A 16,440-nucleotide genomic window follows, 5' to 3' on the forward strand; every position below is an offset into this window, starting at 1 on the left:
TCTCAACCGGTGTGCCCTGAGGCAAAGTGAGTTGTGCCGTGGAATTTTGAGGTATTCAATGTGCTTTCTTACAGGTTTGTGAAATGTTTAAATGCAATGCAATCAACACCATGTGAGCATACATATATCAATCAAACTACAACCAAAGTCTTTCTGTTTGTATATACAGTTAGGAACAAAATTATTCATAACCCTGGCAAATATTGATTTAATGTTGATTATCTCTTGTCCGATATGTTTGCTCTGACTGAAAATTACACTGCCATATGGTTAAAGGTTATAAGACAATGTAGAAACATGGAATCAAAAAGTGAAGCGTTTTAATCTTTTTTAAAAATATATGAAAAATGGCATGTTCAAAATTATTCATACCCTTTTTAAATAATCAATGGAAACATCATTATTTGCATTCACAGCTCTCAAAATGGTTCTTATAATACCTACCAAGCCTCTCCATGTCTTCACAATGATTGTAGACCGCACCTTTTTAGCAGCAATCTGGGTTTTGAGGCAGGAACGATTATTTGTCATCACTTTGGCCTTGTGCTAACTTTTTTCACTGATTGAGGTCTGGACTCTGGCTGGGCCACTCTAAAATGTTGACATTGTTCTCCATTTCTTGCCTTGTTTGGCTGTATGTTTTGGATCATTGTATGGTTTAATGGCCCAATGATGTCTGTTGGGGCAGGTCTCTTGGCACACTGCCTGATATTTTCCTCCAGAATCTCAGTGTAGCCTCTTGCTTTAGTGTTTCCGTTTACTTTGAGGTCAGCAAAGGGGTATACCAGAAAGGAGGTTTAACAAACACTGAGATAAAACTTAACCTCTGGGTTGTCTGAACCTGTGGCGACTAAACCCGAGCTGTCGGTTCCAAAACACCGTTTACCAGTTAGTTCAATCAACCCTGTGTTAGATAACCTAGAGTTGTGCGCGTTCACGGCGAACTTATAAAGGCATCATCTAATGAGAGTCGAAACCATGAGTGAAATCGGCGAAACGAAGAGCACCGTATTTTTCAGAGGCGGAGTAGCAAGTTCTCCTCGAGGCTTACGAGGAGGAGAGAACTGTAATAACAAAAAAGAGCAATACTTGAGCGTCTGCCAAGGAACGAGACCTTGCTTGGCAGAGAATAGCCTAACTGACCGTGTACGTTTAGGATAGCTTATTTAATGTCAAAAGCACAATAAATAATTTAGTGGACATTACGTATTGTATTGACTGCTTTGAATGATGCTTTCTTAAGCTAGCCTTCCGTGTCACAGATTGAGTGGGCCATAGACTCCTTGAGAATCCCAAATGTAATTTTCTATTTTAACGTGGGTTCTGCAGCTGTGGGCCAAGTTAAACCTTTGCGCTCCAGCATCGGAAGGGTGATGAATGTTGGAACATGGGTAGCCTGTCCTCTATCCCCCAGTAGCATACCCATCAAGTTATCCTGTAACTGCACATATACTGTAGGCCTAAGTTACAGCCTACACATTAATTAGTCTGTAGATCTGATAATATTTTAGTAAGGTGTTGAAATGTGTACATCATTCCTGGCATCGTGTAGGCCTACTGGGCCCTGCCATTTCGCCTCCACGTTTGTGATAAGATGTGAAGCATCATCACATATCATTTGGCAATTATTAAAATAAAAATGTGCTTTAAACACCAACACCATTAAGACAGCATCCAAAAATAAAAGTGGCCTATGACCTATCCAATCGACATTAAGGACATTCTGAAAAAGCCAAAGCCTGTTAATTGAAGCTCACCAGCTAAGACAGCCTATCGTCGTTGCACATTTGGAAAACTTAATAAGTGATGCTGACCTGCCAGTTGGTGAAACTACACTTTATGATTGTGGGTTTGTGTCCAGGAAAACGAATGAAGTTGCGCAGGAACTGCTTTAGTGCAAGGCAAACTTTATGCACCGACCGACAGCTTGCCGATATGCTCTGCGTCTCCAACACTACAAAAACTCCCAGTCGGAGAGTGTAGCCTATTAAAAACTATTTTATCCCAAATGCCATCAGCATTCTTAACCAAACTTAGTGACAACACGCATACTTGGCTGAGCTGTTATGTAGCCTAGTCTATATTTAAACTTATTTATTAATTTATGCTGAAAAACTCTAGCGCTCTTGAAAAACTCCTTTGGAAAAGAATGGATAGGCTATCACGAGATGTCTCTCACTCTCACGGTGAATTGCACGGATGAATATTACATGATTTTGTGCTTCTTTGTCAATCGGACCTTCGTCAAAATGAAACGCCATTGTGTGACAAGTGTAAAAATAGCGGCCTGATTGAACATGCACTGAAATAACCGAACATAATTGAACATAACCTGAACAAAACCTACCCCCTACCAGGTTAAGTTCAGAGCCTATGTTACCATAGTTACTTACATAGCCTGATCATTTTTGAGCTTTCTGGAACTGAAATCCCAGGTTTACCGTTTACTCTGGATTTACATATCCAGTTCAGTTCAGAGCCTATGTTACCATAGTTACTTACATAGCCTGATAATTTTTGAGCGTTCTGGAACTGAAATCCCAGGTTTACCACTAACTCTGGGTTAACATACCCAGTTAAGCCAGTAAACCTGCTTTCTGGAATACCCCCCTGGTTGAAAAACATCCCAAAAAAATACTTTTCTATCCCCCACAATTGAAATGAAGATGGTGTCATTGGAATGTAATGCTTCTTTTTTTATGCCAATCTCAGGCCATGTCCCTGGGTAAAAAAAAATCCAGCGAAAGCTAAATTCTTTGTCCAGGTGTGCCCTTATAAAGGTTTAGCTGAGTTGTGCATGTTTGGAGAAGAGTGATCCATGATCAGCATCCAAGATGTCAAAGTGATCCATTTTGAGATGGAGCAAAAATTTCAACCACCAAAACACCATCCATAATGTGGAGATCATCTATAGAAATGTATTAGTTTTGCAGACAATCGAACATGGTGAACTTAAACGGTAACACTAAAAGATTTTTCAGGGGTGCCAATAATTGTGAGCAATGTGTTTTAGTTAAAAACATTTATTTCTTCATGAGATTTTCCTTTTTCTCAAAATATATTTGCTTCCCTTCAAGGTTGGATTTTTCTTAATTTTTTTCATTGAGAGATTACAATAAATCACCAACAGATTGTTTTTTATAGGCTACCGGTTTTTACTTTAGCAGAGGTGCCAATAATTCTGGAGGGTACTGTATGTTGTCTATGCCCTTTTTGAAATACAGGTTTATGAGGTTCGAAGACTATCACATTCTGTTCATATTTACATTTTATAGGGGGTTTTTTGGGCACCAGGCTGTTTTATAAAGATCTGAAATTCCTAACCTATTTTGAAGATCCGCTGTAGCCACATAGGCCCTACTTCGATTCATTTGAAATATTTCAACTGATCTGTGCTTTGCTCAAGGAGATTTGAAAATTCCACTTGCTTTTCAACCCATCCCACCTTTCTTATACAAATTCTTGCCCAGCTTTAGCTCACTAGGCAAGTTGTTTGTCTTGAGATCCAGAGGTTCTCGATGTGAGACCTGCCTTTGTCAGATTTCACATCTTTTACTTCATCTGTAGTTGAGGTTTAGAAATTAAAATGCTGACTTTGGTTTATTGGTTTATTTCAGGAAAGATAAAATTACTACAACTGCAGTCTTTCCTCCTAAACCCAGCTGTATCAGTCTCCTACAGGCCAATGTTAAATCAAGTTTGAAAAAGATAATTTGCCCCCCCCCCCCGCCTTTCTTAAGGGGGCATGCATTTTCTAATTACCAAACAGTTAACAGGAATACATTAATCAGAAAAGCAAAATGAAACAAAGGAAGTTTGAAAAAGCATTTTATATCAGGATAGTATTGCTATACATTTTTTTCTATATTAAGTCTTCATAAATATATATGTAGTTTAAGCGATCATGCAAATGGACCTCGAACTTTATGTTGAACTTACAGTCAAATACACATGAAATAAAGGTTTTCAGTTTTCATAATATAGTATTGCACATATGTAGTGACCTCTTGAAACTAAGTTTAAGTGTAGTGTTGGCTGCAAACCAGTTGTAACAGTTATAAGGGAAAATAAATTTACAAAGGCCAAAATATTACAGAGAACAACGTAATCCAAAAGTCAGCCACATAGATGCTTACGGGGCACAGAAGTAAAATATTAAGCTTGTTTCTTACTCCCTGGCTAGTCCATGAGAGGCCTTTAATACTTGCTGGGGTCTTAGTACAAGTTCTGAGCTCAAGCAATAGCCATTTTGCATCCTCTCAATCAATCGGTCTTTTGCAGTTAGCTACTGTACAGTACCTAGTGGGTGACACAAGTGGAGTGCGAAGTCGCGGACATCTCACTCACAAAATGCAACAAAATATCTATGTCAGAATGATGACACCAAGTGTTTTAGACCCATTTGTCTGCAGTGCACAATAAAAGCATCTATCTACAGGAATACAGGAACAGCTAATTGAGCTGAAGAGTGACTACACTGTGCAAGATGCTGCAGTAAATCCAAGTGTCGACAGGTACCCAGGTTCAAATCCAACCCGGTTCATATTCCAATCCTACCCCATCTCTCTCCCACTCACATCCAGTCACTCTATTCACGGTCCTGTCTGAATAAAGGCAAAAACTACCCTCCAGCCCTTTGCATAGCATGCGGTCATACAAAATTAATCTGAGAACCCCTGACATAAACCAATGAAAAAAATATAACATTTTCCAAATTACATCACTTAGTAAGGCAAAGGACTGCTAGCTGTAGTTGTTCAGAACTATCTCATGGTAAACTGACAATGAAGGTGATGTAGGGAGGATGACTGATTTCAGGAAATAAATTAATAATAAACGGTTAACATTTTGGTTCAACCCATTTTTAGCCTTAGTGGGCTAGTTAGCAAAACATGTAGATCAATGGAGAGGAGTAATTGCTTTGGCTTAGAACTCATGCTTGTAGAAATAATCAAGGTCCATAATAAATGTGTTTGTGTACATATACCCAAATCATGTGTGCCCCTTTCACATCAATATCCATTCAAAGTACTGCATACCGTATTTTCCGGACTATAAGTCACACTTTTTTTCATAGTTTGGCCGGTCCTGCGACTCAGGTGCAACATATATATATTTATATATATGGTTTTTTCCTCTTCATGAAACATTTTTTGACTGGTGCGACTTATAGTCCGTAAAATACGGTACATGAGCTATTAGGCTGCAAACGTTTTTAGTCCATAAACCAAGACTTGAGTTGAGAACACAGTGGGTCTAAATACAGGACATGAATACAAGATTGACATCTTAGTTTTTCAGCCTTTTTTTGTATGCAAGTAGAATATACTACAAAATAAGATAATGCATAGAGTGTAGAATCAACATGGTTATGTCAACATTGAAAGAAATAACAAAAGATTACAAAAATACTATACACGTGAAAAAATGAAACAAGCCGAGTTCAGTACAGTATGACAATCCATTACTCCTCCAGATGTAACAGTGTAGTGTGTTGCTATGAGCTCTAAATCTATGGGAGGTGGCATATTAGCCTAAGTGATTTTGCATTTCCCAGTACTAGCATGCTTAGAGTGCAACGACTATCTACAGTAGAATTTTGCATGTTGACTGGAATGAAACCTTAATGTTCAGTTCATGATTTCTTGAGACATACAGGGTCCATGGCAACTCATCACTCTCATTAAGCAATATCTCACGCTGAGATTGCTTAATGGTCATTTTTTGTTGTTTTTGAAAACATGCTTAGAATGCAAGGACACACTTTCTACAGTAGTCTTGCATGTTGACAGATATGAAACCTTACTGGTCAAAACCTTTGGAAGTAATCAGGTATTCCTAATATGGAGTTAATCTGAATTTGGCCCACCAGATCATTGGGAAGAACAGGAATGAAATGCACTGCCTCACCACTGGGACATTTGTTTTCTTTTTAAAAATAACAATAGTGAAACACAATAACATTGTTGTTGTTAATGTCCATTCAGAACCATTACACAAGATACTGTAAGAGAGACTTTTTTACTGTAGGTGGCAGTACTACACAGTTTACGGGGGACATTTTCTTGGGCCTCACCCAGTAAGAGAAATAAAAAGTAATTTTAATACAATTTAAGTCTCCCTTTCTCGTAATGTCTTAACTCACGGACGCAGGAGGAGACAAAACAGACTTCTTTCTGAGTCTTTCTAAACAGCCGGAAAGAAGCACAAAGTGAAAACATATTACACAGCTATTACACATATACTGCAGTACAGACAATCACTTGCCTTGGTCAACATTATATGAATGCAAAAAACATATTTGCTTGGACAGAGGCACAGGGTTGGAATGCATAAGAAGCTTTTTACAAGGTGTTATAAGTTCTTTATATGTGCTATGATTATTGAATAAGCTACACTTTTAAGGACCCAATTATTTCCAGGTTTGGTAAACTAATTTATACACATGCCAGATATGAAATCTCAGACATAGAGGGAAGATATGTGTGTTGACTCATGGGTCTGTTAAGTGTGGACGTTTCAAACAAGTGACCAAACCTTAGTCATAAGTGTAGCCTATACACATTTACATTTTATAATGTATGTATGTCTTTCCATATTTGTGTGTGAGAAGTATAAATGTCTGTGCATGACCTAGCTCTCCCAATCTGTGCAGGGAGGTCCCTCATCCTCAGACTCTGACTCAGGGGAAGCTTCTTTGATACGACGCAGGGCTTCATGAATACTACGAGTTAAGGGGTCACAGGTGTCAGGGGGCAGACTGCGGCCCCCATGTGGTGGCACCTTCCTCAGTTTGACACCTTTGCGGATTTGGGCCAGAATATTGCTGCCGTCATCTGTGTTTGGGTCAGGTGCCATCACGCGCAGCTCTGCTTTGCGTAGGTGGAAGCTACCACGTTTCAGGGATGCCAGCACCTCATCCATTGGAGAGCTTGCTACTAACAAAAAGCATAAAGGAAGACAATTCATTATGTTAGATTTTTAATCATTTACTGCAGTATATAAATGGTGAAAATAGTGTGACTTATTTCTACGTAAAACACTAAACCCATACAATTGCTTCTGACACATGAGCTCAGAGTTCAGGCGTATGTCAAATACTACAAATATACACTGCTCAAAATAAATTAGGGAACACTTTTTCATAGGAGTATAGCATCAAGTCTATCAAACGTGTAAGCCAGTCATTCCCAAACTGTGGTCCGCGGACCACTAGTGGTCCGTGAGGGTACTGCAGGTGGTCCGTGGAAAAGCAAAATAAAATAAAATAATATATTTTTTTAAACCTTTATTTTACCAGGAAATGCTAACGTATATTCTAAGAATATGTATATTCATATCAAATTTAAATGTAAATTAAATAGTAAAGTTATTGTGTGATTATTGTGTGACTAAAAGGCTAGTGGCACTAGGCTGTGACGTTCAAGTGCAGTGCCGCTAAGCGCTAACGGTTAGAAGAACTGGTTAGAACCACAACATGGATCGGTGGATGGCAACAGGTTCTCTGAAGAGAAAAGAGGCAGATGTTAACTCTAGTTCTACTAATAATGAGGAGATTGACAGTGAGTCGGGCCAGATTCCTCATAAAGGTACAAAAAAAGGAGGGTGAAAAGAAAACTTATTCTCTTTCTCTGTCGCTCTCTCCCCCTTCTCTATCTCTCTCTCGCTCTCAGACAGACAGATGTTCTTATTACTGTAACGTTATACATTTAATCAGTGTTGGGAGTAATGCGTTACAAAAGTAATGTAATTACTGTAATATATTGCTGTTTGCGGTAACGCGGTAATGTAAGGCATTACAAAAAAAAAAATCGGGTAATATATACTCGGTACAAACTTCAGTAACGCGCGTTACAATGCAGTTTAACCCAAAACTAAGCGCTTGTTTTGTTTTGATACATATTCGCAAACACCACTCGAGAACAACAGAGGAGAAAAAATCCGCGCAAAATAGTAGAACGTTATCTCCTGATACTGGTTGAATATGACTGTGGCTGCAGCAGACTCGCAGGCGGACTCTATTTGCGGGATGGACATAAGCCTACGCTCATTATTTTCAGCTTGTCAGAGACAAGGCTATGAAGAACATAGTTAGTGCACTTTGTGTGCGAAACCGAAAGATCTCTCAGCTCGTGAAATAGCACAAGTAGCCTAAATTAATGAAACATGAAACTAAAGTAGTGCCACGCTAATCTTTTTGATTCTTGATAAAACACAAACTATGCTGTTGTGCATGTCAGCTTTGTGCTGTGAACTTAAATTGAAGAGAATAAAGGGATAGAAATGCAGAAAAAGATTGTGTAGCCTGGCAGTGCCACCACTCCCACCACGCGCATCACACACTTTGCGTTGGGCACCAAAGGACGGAGGGGGCACCCAAATGTAACCAATGAATAGTAGCTTTACTGCAAACTGCGTTTCACTCTTCATTAATAATGTTTACAATGTCAAAATGCACTAACACGATGTTACATGCAAGTTTGATACCTTTTGGGTTCTCTCAATCACCACGTAGTACTAGAATTGGTGGGTCTTCAATCATTCGTTTTCCAAGCATTTAGGCTACATGAAGCACATGATATGCTGAGTCGACTGAAACGCATTCCATTTAGATAGCTAGGTGGATACCAGGCTCATAATTCAACTTTGTGCATATTATTGTTAATATTGTGCTATCAATGTAACTCAAACAAATAAGGCTTGTAAACAAGAGATGGCAAAAGGGCATTATGACAATATGACATTTCAAATACTTATATCACTGACAACAGTAGTCTGGCCAGGATATTGTCATTTAAAAAGTGAAGTTGCAGCCCTCAACTGATGTTGATGTTGTCATGTTGTGTTTTGGCCTAATGCGCCACCCTCCACCTATCTACTAATCACAAAGTCAGTAGTGTTTCGTCATCCGGTTGCCAACTCTGCCAGTCAGAGGGGAGGGGAAGGGGATACACCGCTCTACAGTAATTTGAAAGTGATTGTAGTAACCGTTTTGGCCACAATCTTACATACGGTTCCTTTAAGCTTTGATTTACAATATAGTAGGCTCTCTATTGATTTTAATGAGTAGGCCTAGGCCTTAAAGTTACAGTATTTATATCACAATTTACCAGACTTTGACCTTTTGTCGGTTTTTAACATTCTGACTATGATTGTTCCTTGTATTGCATTATGAGCACTGCGCCTATTGCATTCTACTGTTGCCTTAAGCCTAGCTCAGTCATTATGCTATACCACATCTCCCTCCATCGGAAGAGCAAGCTGCATTGGGCGTAATAAATTGCATTTAGAATGGCAAATCCATATTTCTAGATATTTTGGTGAAAGTAACTTAAAAGTAATGCAATAGTAGTGTAATGCCTTACAATTCAGAGACAGTAATATTATAATGTAACATATTACTTTTAAATGACAGTAATAAGTAATGCATAGTACATTACGATTTTGAAGTAACTTGCCCAACACTGCATTTAATAATATATTGTTAAGAAAATACATTGTTGAAATAAACTTGATTATGCCATCGGGCGCTTTAGTAGGCTAAATAAATAAATAAAATACGTGGCAGCCGTTGTGTGCAGTAAACTTTCTTTTAACAAGCCTGTTGTATCCGCCCTTTTACGAGTAGCCTATGCGTCAATTAATATTAATTTCTATACAAACCAAGACAGCGGATTCCTAAAGAAACGCAAAACAGTGTATTTAAATTAGCTATGTACAGTGACTCGAATAGTCAAAACCGTTTTGAGCTCCAGTGGAATTTTATATTTCACGACAAGAATTCAAACTCCGAGCACGGTTCCAATTTCTTGGGCAGTAAAAGCTCACGCTAAGAACCGACCCAGATTTTGTTTAAATCTACACACTTCATATTATGGCTAGGCTACTGAAAAATGTAAGGTTAATTTATCAAATGCTATTTTGAAGTATTAAAAAACTTTTTTCTTTTTAGACATATTGGTGCTTTTACGATAGCCTACTGATGTGATGCCCAGTTATAGGCCTAGTTTTAGTGCTAGTAGGCCTATTAAGAGGTGCAGATTAATTCAGGTAGGGCTGTGTATAGACATTTTATTAAGGGTATTATGAGGTGGTCCGCAAAAATTCTTCATTACAAATAGTGGTCCACACACACAAAAAGTTTGAAAACCCCTGGTGTAAGCTATTGGTATGGCCAGTTACATAACAGAGGTGGTTGTGAATCAGTTTCACCTGCTTTGGTGTCATCAAAGTTAACAACAGGTGCACTAGAGGGGCAACAATGAGAAGACCCCCAAAACAGGAATGGTTTTACAGGTGGTGGCAACTGATAATTTTTCCATCTTTATCCTGAGTGATTTTTCACAAGTTTTGCATTTGGGTAGGGTTAGTGTCACTACTGGTAGTATAAGCCAGTACCTGGAGCCTACAAAGGTTGCACAGGTAGTCCAACTCCTCCAGAATGGCACACTAATACGTTCCATTGCCAGGACTTCTGTCTCTACCAGCGCAGTCTCAAAAGGAGATTCCTGGAGACAAGCAGTTACTCTAAGAGAGCTGGGCAGTGTGGTAGAAGGTCCTTAACCCAGCAGCAGGACCAGTATCTGCTCCTTTGTGCAAGGAGGAACAGTAGGAGCCCTGCCAGAGCCCTACAAAATGACCTCCAGAAGGCCACTGGTGTGAATATCTGTGACCACACTGTCAGAAACAGACTTCATGAGGGTGGCCTGAGGGCCCGATGGCCTCTAGAGGGGCCTGTGCTCACTGCCCAGCACTGTGGAGCTCAATTCGTCCGCCATTGGCGCCCTGTGCTTTTCACAGATGAGAGCAGGTTTACCCTGAGCACATGTGACAGACGTGAAATGGTCTGGAGATCTTGTGGAGAACATTTTGCTGCCTGCAACATCATTCAGCATGACCGATTTGGTGGTGGGTCAGTGATGGTCTGGGGAGTCAAACCTTCGGAGGGACGCACAGACCTCTGTGGGCAAGACAATGGCACCCTCACTGCTCTTAGGTATCGGTATGAATCTTCAGACACATTGTCTGACACTGTACTGGTGCAGAGGCCCCTGGGTTCCCCCTAGTGCACAACAATGGCCAGCCACATGTGGCGAGAGTGTGCATGCAGTTCCTGGAGGATGAAGGAATTGATAGCATTGACTGTCCCCCACACTCCACTGACTTAAATCCAGTAGAACACATCTTGGACATTGTGTTTTGGTCCATCCAACACCGGCAGGTTGCACCACAGACTGTCAAGGAGCTCAATGATGGCCGTGTCCACATCTGGGAGCAGACCCTCAGGACACCATCCGCCGTCTCATTGTCAAGCATGTGGGGTCCATACGAACTACTGAGTACCATTTTGAGTTGCTGCAATGAAATTTAGGCAAAATGGACGAGCCTGTGGCATAATTTTTTTTACTTTTTTCAATGATTTTCGTGGGGGTCTTTGAATTCAGCCATCTGTAGGTTGATCATTTTCATTACCAAAAAATAATGTGGCATCCTTTACCCAGTACACATTACCCAGTGCATATCAGTATAGATATCCAGCATGAGTTTTTTCCCATTGAGATCTGATGTGTTTTCAAAGTGTTCCTTTAATTTTTTTGAGCAGTGTAGATAAACATGTCTCAAAGATAATACTTTATTTTTCCACACAACAATGTCGGTAATTGTTGATACAAGATAGCTCAATTCTAATTGAAAAAAAGCAACAAAAATAAAATACAGTAAAAAGCACGAGTGAGTATGGAGAAAGTGAGTAGGTAAAGATCATATGTCCACTGTATGCTCAACGTCCCTGTAATGTACACCATGTTCCAAATTATAATGCAAATTGGATTTAAGTGTCATAAACTTTTATTTTTTTGCTTTTCAATTAAACTCATGGATGGTATTGTGTCTCAGGGCTCTTTGGATCATTGAAATCAATCTCAGACACCTGTGATAATTAGTTTGCCAGGTGAGCCCAATCAAAGGAAAACTACTTAAGAAGGATATTCCACATTATTAAGCATGCTACAGGTTTCAAGCAATATGGGAAAGAAAAAGGATCTCTCTGCTGCTGAAAAGCGTGAAATTGTGCACTACCTTGGACAAGGTATGAAAACATTGGATATTTCCCGAAACGTATGCGTGATCATCGTACGAAGTTCACAGAGTTTCAATGGTGGTAAACAGTATACAAAGTTGTACGTCTTAACTAATAAATGAGAAGTTTTTAACAGCTAGTGTGGACATTTGCATTTCTTGATACCAGGAACAGTTTATACCAGGGGTGGGCAACTAATTTCCCCAAGGGGCCACATGACAAACTGGGACTGGCCGGACCCAAAATACCGAACTCAAGTCTGAACTCCATTCTGTCCAATTCTATTCTGTTCTTGTATAACATTAAGTAAATCATATGGTTTTGTTTACTACTCGTAAGAACGGATGAAAATGTGAGGGAGACAAAGGAAAAACAGCAATAGGCTATTTAATTTATGTCCAGTATTTAATCCTCATTCTCGAAAATGATTTTGTGACATTGACATTTTTTTTCAGTTTTCAGACTGATATAAAAAAAGTACTACAATATCTATATAATTAGGCTAGGCCATGAAAATGTGAAGGAGTCAGTACAACCATAGGCCTGTGCCCCCATTTCATCAACACTCAGCAATATTTCATCATTAAATCATTACCATCATTAAATTAACTCTATGCAGATTTAGACTATGAAAATGTGGAGCAGACAATAGTAGGCTGTCATTAGTGAATCAACATGCACAAAGAAAACTATTTTAAAAATGTAGGCTATGTTTTTGCTTTAACTTTATGCACAAAACTGTGATTGGTCAACTCGCCCTGTGTGTTGAGCCGACTGCTTCAAGCAACCTGTGGGTAGTAGCATCATACTAGTTCGCTAACATAAGCTTTGCAAATAAACTCAGACATATTTTGGTTACAATGACGGGGTTATCCGAATGTAAACTATCTATCTGCCAGTAACGTTTTGAAATTAACACTTCGTATCGCCAACAAACAGCAGAAGTTTGTTCTGACAACCTTTGCGGTGGTGAGCGACGCAGACATAAGACACACAAAACTTTGAAAGGTTTATGCCGACTTAAAGGCAACTGCATTGTGTCGACGCAGAATATTCACCAGCACATCAGTGAGGGTGTTTACATCGTATGCATCCACGCACAAATGTATGGGCGTACAAATAGCAGTCGCTTTCAAAATAAAAGCAACGATATTGATTTGCGTGCATTATCTCTATGCTAGGCTCTTGACTATTTGTTCTTTCACGGATCTTATGCGGGCCGGTCAGGGAAAGCCCACGGGCCGGATGTGGCCCGCGGGCCGTATGTTGCCCATGTATGGTTTATACAGATAAGAGATGAAAATGACAATGTGTTTTGGTTTGAGTATTGTGTGTTGACCGTCACGCATTGAACGTGTTACCTAAAAATGCAACAAAAACGCATGAATCAATCAAACGTAATTAATCAATGCCAAATGGTGGTTACAGTTTTTTCTGAATGCTCAAACACATTTTTTGTAACTATGGCTTTTTTTGCAAAACTCTACAGACAAATGGCAAAACCACTCACTGAGTTCGCAAAACTAAAAGCACAAACACTGCTTTGCACTCAGTTTGCAATTTTGTAACACACACTTGTAGGCACAATGGCTATTATTTACACTATTTTGTCAACTCTCTGGCACACTTTCTCATGTGAAAACTGTTTTAGATAATTAGTTCACTCTGCAATCAGCCTAAGCACTATAAATAAGCCACAGGTAATGTACAATGGTGAGCATGGAGTGAGCAGGAAGAGTGAGAAGAGAAAGAAATAGCCCTTTTACAGACAGAAAAATAGTCTACATGTGGGGATATTGTCATGTCAGGCCTGGATACGGCATTCCAGAATATATTTTTCCCGGTGCCTTGGACTAGGTCTAGGACATTGCATGTGTAGACAGAATTTTGAGAGACGACCCAATGTAGACTGATTTGTTTTGTCTCAGTGAAATGCTATTTTGTGTTTTGACTTGGAAAAACACACTTGTGTTTGTTTTGATGTGTGTAAATAAACACTACTGTAATACTTGAAGTTTGGATCCCTGTATGTTTACAGAACTATGACAAAAGTATGACCTCAAACTGACATAGTCTACCTTGTGCACAGAGAAAGCAAAAGCCAGATGTGTTTTATATTCATACCATCAGTGTGTTGTTGGCACATTGTGTGCTTACTATTCTGCCGTGCAAAGGCAAAAGGCCACAACTTCAATTTTGTCAATTTTGTCATTTTTGCCGTAACTTCAAAAAGCAGAGGGTAAGCCAAGGCATAAGCCCGTAACATCAGTTGCGGTTCTTTAGCTTTGTTTCGCGGCTCTATAGAACGCTGGAATTAAGTTACAGTGCACCGTAATTTCAGCGCAGCAAACCCTATTAACATTGGTGGTGGGTAAAACAAAGGCAGTGTCTTATGTATTGTATGTAGGCCTAATTGAAGCACTTCAGCCACACTTCAATAAAGTGAAAAGAAAATGTTGCAGTGGTTGTTTTACTATCTAGCATTTAACTACCTCAGATTTTGTGAAATTCAGCTAGGATGTAGCCTAGTTAGCTAGCGATGCACAACTGTTCCTGATCCACAAATAGCCTACATGATAGATGCTGTGCCAGGCAACTGTAAGACACCATAAATGTCTCAAAGCCTGGATACTATTAACTAGTAGCCTAGTACACGTTTTCTCGTGCCATACAGGGTGGCTAGCTGCCTGCCAATCTGCAAGTCCACTCACTGGCAGAAAACAAAGCGAGTGGGTTGGGGACGCCTCACGATAGACCTCCCCGTCCCTCCCCCGTGAGGAGAACACGTCGCACACAAACTAACCCAGCAGATATAACTTAGATCGCAGCTTACCTTTAAAAAATCCATGGAAAACAACATCCACTGAGAAGACAAATCCATTGTTTAAATCCATCACACGTTTTCAGCAAACCCATTCGCAATATAATTATGTGCAGGCTAGCTAGCCTAAAATCTATCAAAGTGCAACGTTGTTCGGATGTTGTCATTCAATTTTAAGTGTCGCTATGGGCAGGGTGCGATTTGTTGGGGGGGGGGGGGGGGGGGGTTAGGGTTAGGATTTCCCCCCCTCTGGTTTTCCTATCCCTACCTCTGCTAAATTATTTTTATTGTCGGGGGGGACAACATTTATCCCCCTCTGCCCCTCATATTGATTAATGCTACTTCATATAAGTAAAGCGCTGCAACATGAGAACAGTCTAGTAGGCTAGCCTACATAATAATCTGACATCAGAAACGCACCATCACCGTCAGCACTGATGCTGCTGACACAGTGGCTGCGTGATAACTTAATTTGGCCTTGATCGTGCAGGACATTTCAGAATTTCGAGTGTGTAATCCATCATAAATGGCTAGGTTCAATGGAAAAGTTAGCTGGACAAATGAAAGAAAACGAGAAGGATTCAGTGAAGCATAATAATGTTTTAGAACCTTCAAAATTAGAAAACTGATGCAACTGAGATGGAGGAAAACTGCACGCAGAGTAGAACGTAGGCCTATTGTCCGAAGGAACTTAAATTAAATGAGGAGATATTTGCTGAATGTCACAAAAAGAGAAATTGAAAACAGAAATTGCTTGGCATCGCTTATTCAATGGCTCTCTACCGAAACACCTGTAGTTTGCGGAGGACGAACGAGAAAGCACTCGTTTGATAAATCAGCCAGTAGTAGACAAATAACTTTTAGAAATAATCTGTACTGCAAAAACGAATGTTGGTGGGTATTTAAACTATCTAGCGGTTGTTTTAACAGCTGCTAGAAATAGAAGCTTCATGGTCTTTATGTTCTGGTTCGTAGCCTAAATTATTTTCATAAAACTTCCAAGTTGCCCTATAACTTTACTCTCCAAACTCTTCACTGCACTGTAGGCAATTAACTGACAGTATGATAGGCTATTTACTTTCTGTAGGCTACAATAAACACATTTATTTTTTCAACTTTTGCAATATTACGCACTTGCCTACTGAACGCAAATCAGCAGGAGAGAGAATGCACGTAGCCTACTACGCAGCGTGTAGCGGAATGTGTAGGCTATTTGGTTACCAACTAACACTGTTAGCCAACTTAAGACTTCAGTGCCATCATATACAACGTTTTTTTACACAACAAATACAGAAAGGATGGAGGCAGCAAAAGTAGAGAAGTCATTTCAGATGGGGCAAGAACAAGGTTAATTTGTATGCTTGTCAAAACGTAGTCCTACCCTGCATTAGAGGAGCTGATCATCATACCAAGCACACTCGCTGTTTAAAGTCATAGCCTACACCACGGTAAACTAAAACAAAAATGTTACAAAGGTGGCAAAAACAATATAGGGTATTATTAGCCATGACATAGGCTACTAGGCTATAAATCGTTCGTT

General features: G+C 39.6%; 1 protein-coding gene across 2 annotated transcripts in view; it reads right to left on the reverse strand.

Annotated features, from left to right (window-relative positions):
- Positions 1-3,811: 3,811 nt before the first annotated feature.
- Positions 3,812-16,440, reverse strand: part of jmy (junction mediating and regulatory protein, p53 cofactor) — an 81,003-nt gene continuing 68,374 nt past the window's right edge. Inside the window, exon 10 of one of the 2 annotated variants that reach the window (XM_076284913.1) lies at positions 3,812-6,935. In XM_076284913.1, the coding sequence (XP_076141028.1) occupies positions 6,634-6,935 (302 nt within the window). In that variant the 3' untranslated portion in view covers positions 3,812-6,633. Of the gene's footprint in view, positions 6,939-16,440 lie in introns of both variants that reach the window. The other variant, XM_076284912.1, reaches the window with a different exon arrangement.

Source organism: Alosa pseudoharengus, unplaced genomic scaffold (genome assembly GCF_046254945.1).
Source record: "Alosa pseudoharengus isolate Yale_2024_CS ecotype anadromous, Long Island Sound unplaced genomic scaffold, YU_APseudo_1.1 YU_APseudo_1.1_scf_14, whole genome shotgun sequence".
NCBI classification, from domain to species: Eukaryota; Metazoa; Chordata; class Actinopteri; order Clupeiformes; family Clupeidae; genus Alosa; species Alosa pseudoharengus.